At 45.5% G+C, this 8,840-nt stretch overlaps 1 protein-coding gene across 1 annotated transcript in view; it reads right to left on the minus strand.

Annotated features, from left to right (window-relative positions):
* Nucleotides 1–479: 479 nt before the first annotated feature.
* The window catches only part of UBFD1 (ubiquitin family domain containing 1), a 21,288-nt gene continuing 12,927 nt past the window's right edge, over nucleotides 480–8,840 (minus strand). The window contains exons 4-7 of the mRNA XM_006867198.1: nucleotides 7,206–7,271; nucleotides 6,956–7,061; nucleotides 3,120–3,202; nucleotides 480–851 (exon numbers count right to left, since the gene is read on the minus strand). Coding sequence (XP_006867260.1) covers nucleotides 741–851; nucleotides 3,120–3,202; nucleotides 6,956–7,061; nucleotides 7,206–7,271 — 366 coding nt within the window. The 3' untranslated portion in view covers nucleotides 480–740. The remainder of the gene's footprint in view (nucleotides 852–3,119; nucleotides 3,203–6,955; nucleotides 7,062–7,205; nucleotides 7,272–8,840) is intronic.

The raw sequence follows: 8,840 nt of genomic DNA on the forward strand, positions 1-8,840 counted from the left end.
GAGTCACGTTCAAACAATCTGCTGCCCAACAAACGCCAGAGCAAGGGTAAAAGCTCCCTGACCAAGAGTGAGGAGCCCTTCCGCCCCCACCACTTGTTAACAAACAGCAGTGTGGCGGCAGGAAGTCCAGGAAAGGGAGCGCTGATGAGGTACAAGATACCGGCATCTTTGGGTCTTTAAAATAAAAACTCAAATCTAGGAAATGAGAAATTAAGGGAAAAGAATTAAATCTGAATCAATGGACAGTAAAATATGGCTTACAAATTGCATACAATTTTATGGAAAAAAAACAGAACAAAACCCAAAACCCAACCTTTATTACAACGCAGTCCAAATGTTAGCAACCAAAGATTTATGAAAATATTTCCATTGAAATCATTTTTTAAAAAAAATCCTAATGCTGTGGATCATTCCCTTCTATACAGAACTGGCAGAGCTACTCTCAAACGCACGTAAGAGTATTCCACACAACACGCTCAGAATTCAGATTTATTGATTTCCTCCATATTGACTTTAAAAATGTTATGAAGCTGACTGCAAGAAAGGGAACCGGTGATTTTAAGTTAAAATTAATCTAATGGTGAAAGTACATCACCTCTGGCTTCAGTCACCACATCACCTTAGACTGGATCTATTTTTGAACAAAGTTCCAGAACTCTGAAATGCAGGGATGCTGCAGGCCTCTCCCAGCAATGTCCTTCCCTGTGGGTCAGTCTCCTGGGCCAGAGGTGAAAGTGCTTTCAAAAATACTGCCATTTCCCCAGCACAGTGTCTTTGATTGCATCCACATATTGAGTTGGAACCCAGTACACCCAGTAGTAAGAGGCTTCCGTGGGGCCCAACTGAAACGCCTGGAAGGGAAAAAGGAAAACCAAGCAGTACTTCAGCGATCAAGAGATTCAAGAGGCAGAACAATAAACGGGGAGGGAGGGAAGTAAGTTCATTAAAAAGGGAAGGACAACCAACAACAAACAATGCACCTGGGAAGCATTCTGACAATTCAACAACTGTGATACAAAAGTGGGCGAGTTAAACATAGCCAACCTCACAGCAATGGTTCTCAAACTCCAGGTTGCATCAGAATCATCTGGAGAGTTTGTTGAAACACAGATTGCTGGGCCCCATTCCTGAGTTTTTGATTCAGTGGGTCTGGGGCCCAAGAATCTACATTTCTAACCAGTTTCTGGGTCCTGCCATAGTGCTGATCCAGAGACCACAGTTTGAGACCCTCTGCCCTGGAGAAAGGACCATACCTGCACATGGACACGGAGCTGAACTCTCAAAACAGCATTATGAGAAATAGCAAAACCCTCGAGAGGAGGCACATGTCCATGTGTCAGGGAATGCAGAGCGCAAAGTGATATGACCGCTTCATCTGATACTGGACTACTTTGACAAGACATGACCTGGGTCTCTAGCTAACAGGGACAGAGCTTAACGTCCAACCAGAAAAAAACAAGTTGCAAAGCAACATAGACTCAGATACCATTAATGTCAGCGGAAAAAAAACACCACCACCAGCCCCACAAAAACAATGGGAGGAGGATACACATGAAATTCATGATAATGCTGACCGGGAAGAGGGGAGACGATGGGGAAGCTGTTGTCATTGGTAAATTTTATTTCTTTTATTTAAAAGAAAACAAAGCAGGCTACAAAATATTTACAACCGTCATGTCTTGGTGCTGATGTCTGGGGCTGTAAGCGTGTCTGCTTTTTTCTGGATTTTAACACTTCTCTAAAACGCAAAGCACCGGCATGCTTTTCTGATCGGTACTCTGACACAAGATCAATCTAGCTACTGAAATGGCATCTGTAAAAAGAGGGAAATTAAGCCTTTGGTTATAGAAGACACCCTGAGGTGATTCTTACTAGTGTTTAGAAAAGAGGGGCTCTGAGAACCACCTGCTTTCTGCCAGAAATGATTTCAGGCAGAAAAGAGCAACTGAACTCAAGTTACCATCCACACCATTCCTTTGAATATATTCAAGATGGTTCACTCAGTTTGTTTTAAATGCCTATCACCTGGCTGCTTCAAGGCCCCTTCAGGGCCAAATTGGTAACACAAATGTTTGAAAAGGGAATGAGGAGCCCAGCGGAAAATATCCAAAATCTAATTTTTAAAACAGAAAAAAAATCATTAGGGATGCAAAACATATCCATTGGCATAGCAGCCTGCAAACCTTGTTTTAAAAACTCCGCAGACCTTGGGCTGCCAGAGGGCCTGAAGAGGTCTCTAGGGTTGTCACCCCTGAAAAGCTCTACAGAAGTCAGCAGGGCAGGGCACATGCTAACCCACCAAACCGTGGGCCCCTTTGACTAACTGGTTCTTCCTATAGCGAGCAGACCTGTCTGAGAAGGAGAGCTGATGCAGGTCCCCTTTTCCTGAGACCTCCCCACACATCCATCTGCTGTGGACTTTGTGATGCCAACCCCAGTCAGAGCCTGAGTCACTCCTCCCTTAGATGGGGTCCCTCAGCTACATTCCCAAGTGGTGGCTACCAGCAGAAAACTGGTCTCCTTAGACAGAAAGCTGGCAGAAGGTCCTGCCCTTGCCCTATGACAATTCAGGTCAGGTCCAGTCATAACAATTTGGGGATTTTAGGCGTTAAAATGCATCTTTAAACTGACCCCTCCAACGAATCCTGAGTAAAGATCAGCCCCCTTCTCTGTCTACATTCCTCGTGGAGCCTTCTCACCCTCCTGTCTCGCTCGGAAGAATCGTCTGCTTCCTCACCAACACCAAGGATGCCCCAGGTTTTGTTTTCAGAGGCAAGACTAATTTTTAAATCACAGTCCAGAAACCATTCCTCCTATTTACATTTATTTTCCTGGTCTACAAACAAATTACAGATAAAGAGGGAGGCAAAACAAACCTTTCTAAAAGAAGCAAGAGAAAACCCTATCCCCTTTACAATTCTGTAGGGCAGGGGCTGCAAAATCAATGGGATTTGGAAGAGGGTCATGGATCAAGTTCTAAGAAAAAGAAAACATGAGTCTTGAAAGAGCATGCCTGCTACTGACAGACTCTCTCAATGAAAAAGCTTCCTGAGAAACCCAGTCCCTGCTAGAGGAAGCAGGAGCCTAGCGAGAGGCTGGGCCCAGCGGGCGCTACTTACCATCATGTGGTAGTCTTCATGTCCTTCAATAGGTTCACTGAGCACATTTTTAATGGAGCCCATGGGCAATTTCTCAGTCCGCTCTAAATTGACAGGGATTATAGTAATTAGTCAGAAGCCCTTAAGCACCACTCAGCAGGCCCTCCTCAGGGCAGGGGGATAGGTGTGTGTGCTGTGAAATCTAAAAGTCCCATGTCCTGCCCGCTAGGGATATTGAGACGGCATCTTCTGCTCAAGTGTATTTCTTGGGAGCAAATGGAGACCACAGTTTGCTAATGGTCTACAAAGCCTCTTTGAGAAAAGAGACTTATTTTTCCTGGTATTATTCTTCAGTCTGATGATTAAGAAACACCCACCCAGTGGTGGCATCTGAGCCAGAGACAGTCAAGAAGACCAAGACCAAAAGCCAGCAGCACCCCCTATGGCTCTCTCCAGGAATGAGTGCTTCAGGAGTTTAGACTAGTCTCTGTCCCTTGATCCTGTTCACTACCCCCCACCTGCCCTACCCCTCCCAGATAGCCCCATGGTCCCCCCCCTTACACACACACACACACACACACACACAAACACACACATTAAGAAGGGCCCTCAAAACATTTATAACCTCCTCTGATAGTTACTTTAGGTACCACTTATACCACGGTGTCAAAAACATTTTGCAGCAACTTTAAGAATGGCAGATAAGAAAGAGGCAGCAGCGAGGGAAGCCTGGAGTGAGATGGGCGTGCTAGAGGGGGGCCGAGTACAGCAGGGCCGGGCTGATGGTGGGGCTGTGGGAGGCTGAGTACAGCAGGGCCGGGCTGATGGTGGGGTTGTGGAAGCCCTGCCCTGCCCTGTCCAAGAGGAAGTGACCTCCTGGAAGTAGCAGAGCCCTCAGGACCAGTGGCTAGTTCTCAGCAAACAAATCAATTTGGAATAACCTCATTACAATTGTCTCAGAAAAAAAATCTGAAAAGGCAAAAATTAAAAATAGGTAGGTTGACAAAACTAAGACCTGAGAGACCGGGGTATGTTCTCTAACTGGTGACTAGAAACTATAGGTCTCTTACAAATGGGGTAGGACTGGAAGACTCAGGACTTGACTTTTACTAGCTCTTTACAACATGTGATCAGCAGTTGTGTTTAAGACTGACACTTTAAAACAAAAACCAAAAACACCTGTGTTCTTGAACTGTCCAGAGATTTCACACAAAAATCCAATTTCTGGCTTCTCTTGAAAACTCAGAAGATTTAACCATCTTTGTCCCAAAAGTTCTGAATAACAGCGATCCACTAGATTAGACGTGACCATTCCCTACAAACAGGACAAATGTCCCCTCCCCAAGTATGTCAATCGCCTGGAGTTTGTGTTTCTCCCTCTGCTGTGCCTAGAGCTGCTTGTACTACGTCCTACACACAACTCCCTGGAGAGCCTCATTGGTCAAACCCCTATCCCGAAGCCAACTGGCTGCTTACTAGTCATCCTGTGGCAGCCTCTTGTCAATAGAAATATGAAGCTAGTGGCTAGGGGTCAACGTTCTGAACAAACTGTCTTCCTATGAGAGTGCTTGACAGGGGATAGGGCGCACAGAAGGGAGGGCCTGCCCCCACAGTGACACAGTGCTCTCGTGTGGGGATGCAAATCTCAAAGTTTTGAAGCTATGGTCAGCGTCTGAAGACGAGAGTGGCTTCTGACCCTTGTCTTTCAGGAGACTGGGAGGTGAGGAAGGGAGCTTTCAGTAGCTGAAGCAGAAAGTGGTTGCTCCTACAAGCTAAAATCCAACCTGCAATACAGGCACAAGCAATTCTGGTATTTGTTTGTGGAGTCACAAATTGTTTCCAATACAACCTCATAACACGAACACCATCTTAAGAAACCAACAATCACTCACAGACTTTGTCTCCTTCCAGACACCTGTCTTGACTTTAACACTACATCTGCACACCTGGTCATATCATCCAGCTCCATCAGTCTCCACAACTGCCTTCAACTAGGATGCCCACCAGGGAGAGTCTAGCAAGAGGCAGGATTTCAGCAATTTCAGTCACTGCAACGCAGAGAATGAAGCAAAACTACCTGCAAAGTCCCTGAGAAGTGAGGCTCTGACAAAGGCAGGGAGAAAACGCCGCGGGAGGATGCGACACGCTCTGTGGACAGAGTGTCCTGATCAGTAGAGGGGTGAAAGGCCTTGGGATACTGGGGAGCCCTTTAATACTCTGCAAAACTTGCTTTGACCATGCAGTTAGAGTCAAAGGTGAAATGAAGAATATAGCAAGTCATCACAAAATTGTTAGAAAACTCAAGCGTTTTTGGCATTTCAGTCGTTCATTTAAAGAACCAGCATAACTGTTGAAAATACAAAGGTTCGTTTCATATTTTAGATGATACATTGCCATTCCCCAACCCCCCTGCCCTAATTACTTTTCATAAAACTTTGGTCCCATTCTAGGTAGTTGCACACTAAGTGGTCTGTCTCTGAAGTCAATTAACCACCAATGATGGGACCCCCTATACTTCTCTTTAGCATTTACCTCGCACACTGAATACCTACAGTGCTGGCCAGAAACAGGTGAATTGGGCATGTTCCGTTCCCTCCAGGAATCTACCAGGGACAGACAAGTCAGACAGTAATGAGTGCTCTGGGGTCTTGGGGTCGGAAGAGAGCGTTCTAGGGACAGAAGCAGCAGCAGGTCATTGGGAGGGAGAGGGGACTAGGGCAGCCTCATTAGGAGTGGACATTTCAGCAGGGCCTTGGAAGAATGTAACAACCAGGAATGGGAAGAAAGCATTCCAGGTAAGGGCAAGGATGGACAAAGGCATGGAGTTGTGCAAAGCATCCTGAGATGTCTGGGGACAGAGGCAGGGGCAACACACAGGACGCAAGGCAAGCAGGACAGGAAGCTGGATCAGAACTGGAGCCCGCAGTTGAGAATACAAGGTTCAGGCATCTAAACTCGGCCTAGAGAACCAGAGGTTTGGGGGCTCAGGAACCAGTGACCAAATAAAAAAACCAGTATGGAAGACAGAGAGGACAGAGGAGAATAGCAATAAGGGCAGGAAAATAGGTTAACTTGCTTTCAACAGACTAAGTTTCAAGATTCTAGAAGCCCTACGTGGCCAAATATAATGACAGAGAGACATGGACCATGTGGAGTACAACTGGCAAGACTTTGTAGCCACTGGGGGAGGGGTAAGCAGGACAGTCAAGAGACACTTGCCAGCAAGTCCGATCCAGATGCAGGGCACAGGCAGGGGGGTCAGGCAGAAGGCCACCAGGCAGGGAGGGCAGGCCAGGTTCCTCGGCAGCAGTTAGGAAAACATCCCCTAGCAGCATAGGGTCAAACCCCTGACCTCTGGGACTACACAGGCACCATGTGAGATTCATGGGAGCATTCGGGACTACAGGATGATCTCCAGAAGCAACGACCAGCTCCAGCCTATTGTCACTGTGTGAGAAAGAGCCCGCAGGGACAAGGTCTTTTGCTGTTTTTCAAGAGAAGCCAAAAAGAAAGAAAGAAAAAAAAAAAAAAATCGAGATCTCCCAATACTTTTTGGATCATGTGTAAACCTGTGGAGCAGACATGGCTCATGGGCCACAAGTTTGGGACCAGTAATGCTGTCTGTGCAACTTAAGAGCCAATGTTTAATGGATGGGCACTGAGAGGAGGCGAGAAGAATGAGGGCAAAGAGTCCAAACAAAAGGCAAGCATCTACAAGCAAACTCAAAAAGCCAGAAGCACGCAAAGCCCAGTGAGGAGAGAGAGAGTTCAGAACGAGGACCGGAACTACCTCTGGGGCCAGAGGCAGGCAGGCGAGCCAGGAAGCAGAGAAGAACACCCAGCATGGGCGGTCGTACCTTTCGTGCCGATCCACAGCTGGTCTTGTTCTAGCTTAAAGGTGAGTCTCACTTTCCCTCCAGACTTATTGTACATGCCAGACAAGGGCACCGTGGGCAGACGCTCCTGAAGGCACAAGAGCATGGTGAGAGGGGGGAGGGGCGAGAAACAAAGTAAGACAGAAAAAGAAGAAACTATAGGGAAAACCACAATTCCAAGAATCTCAGGCAGTTCAGGAAAGAGGAAACATCACAAACCCATCTGGCTTACCTGGGCACCTTTGACTGACGGCATCACATCTTCAGGTTTTCCTTTATCCAACACTTTCCTGTGTTGCTGTAACATAAGTTAAAAGAAAGTAAATGACACCCACCTCTATAAGAAAAAGACAAAAAACCCAATTAAACAATGTGTGTATGACATGAACAGACACTTCACCGAAGAAGACATTCAGGCAGCCAGCAAACATATGAAGAAATATCCATGGTCATTGTTGTTGTTGTTAAGTGCCGTCGAGTCGATTCCGACCCACAGCAACCCTGTATAGGGTTTCCAAGGAGTATCTGGTGAGCTTGAACTACCAACCTTGCAGTCTGACACATTAGCCCACAGTGCCACACCATTTCAAAACAACAATTGGGTATCATCTCACACCGGCATAAATAGTAAAATTCAAAAAACAACAAATGCTGGTGAGAGTGTGGAGCGACTGGGGCCTTCCTATACTGATTGCTGGTGGAACTGTAAAATGGTTCAACTGTTGTGGGAAATGGTATGGCGCTACCTCAGAAAGCCGGAAACAGAAATACCTTACAACCCAGCAGTCCCTCTACTTGGTAGATATCCACAAAAAACAAGAGCCGGGACACAAGTAGATATATGCCCACCAATGTTCACCGCGGCACTATTCACTTCACAAGTGCAAAAAATGGAGACACCCTAAATGCCCATCAATGCACGAGTGGATAAACAAACTTTGGTACCGACACACTATGCAACACTGAATCTGCAAAATACCTCATAACATGGTTGAACCTGGAGGACATGCTGAGTGAAATAAGTCAATCACAAATGCACAAATATTATATGAGACCACTACTGGTAAAAACTTAAGAAAAGGTTTTCATACTAAAAGAAACATTCTTTGATGGACACTAGGAATGGGAGGGAAGGGAGAGTAATTCCCTGGCTAGAAGGTAGACACATGTTAACTTGGGTGACAGGAAGGGCAATGTACAGGAAGAGGGAGTTGGCAGAAGAATGATAAGACAGGTGAAGACATAGAAGGTTAGCAAGGGCTCAAGGGAAGAGGTAAAAAGTAATATATATACAACACCTTGGAACCACAATATTCTGTGTACAGATACAATGACAGAGACATAGGCTGAATGTTTATGGGAGGAAGAGCATGATATATATGCCACAAATACCTAAGAGTTTGAAAGAGAATATTTGTACATGGGTGACTACAGGGAAGAGGCGGGACAACTGTTATTACATGGAGGGGACTGCAATCATTGAGATGAAAAAAAACATATGATGTGTTGAATGTAAAACTGATGATCTGCTCTGTAAACTTTCACTCAATTCACAATATTAAAAAAAAAATGGCAAATGAACTAGTTGGCTACCTTTTACTCATATTACTTTGAAAGATAGGATGAAGAAACCGTTAATGTTTTGGTTGAAAACATTTCTGTGTCTACAAACAAATGTTCCTTTGACACTCCAAAGCAATGCTGTGCTATGATGGGAGTGCTCTGTATCATGCCATCCAAAATGGTAGTCACTATACACTTGTTCTACTGAGCACTTAAAAATGGGACTAGTAACAGAATCCTGCAACACATCAGAAAGATAATACATTATGATCAAGTGGGATTCATATCAGGGATGCAAGGATGG

Source organism: Chrysochloris asiatica, unplaced genomic scaffold, assembly GCF_000296735.1.
Source record: "Chrysochloris asiatica unplaced genomic scaffold, ChrAsi1.0 scaffold00102, whole genome shotgun sequence".
NCBI lineage: Eukaryota > Metazoa > Chordata > Mammalia > Afrosoricida > Chrysochloridae > Chrysochloris > Chrysochloris asiatica.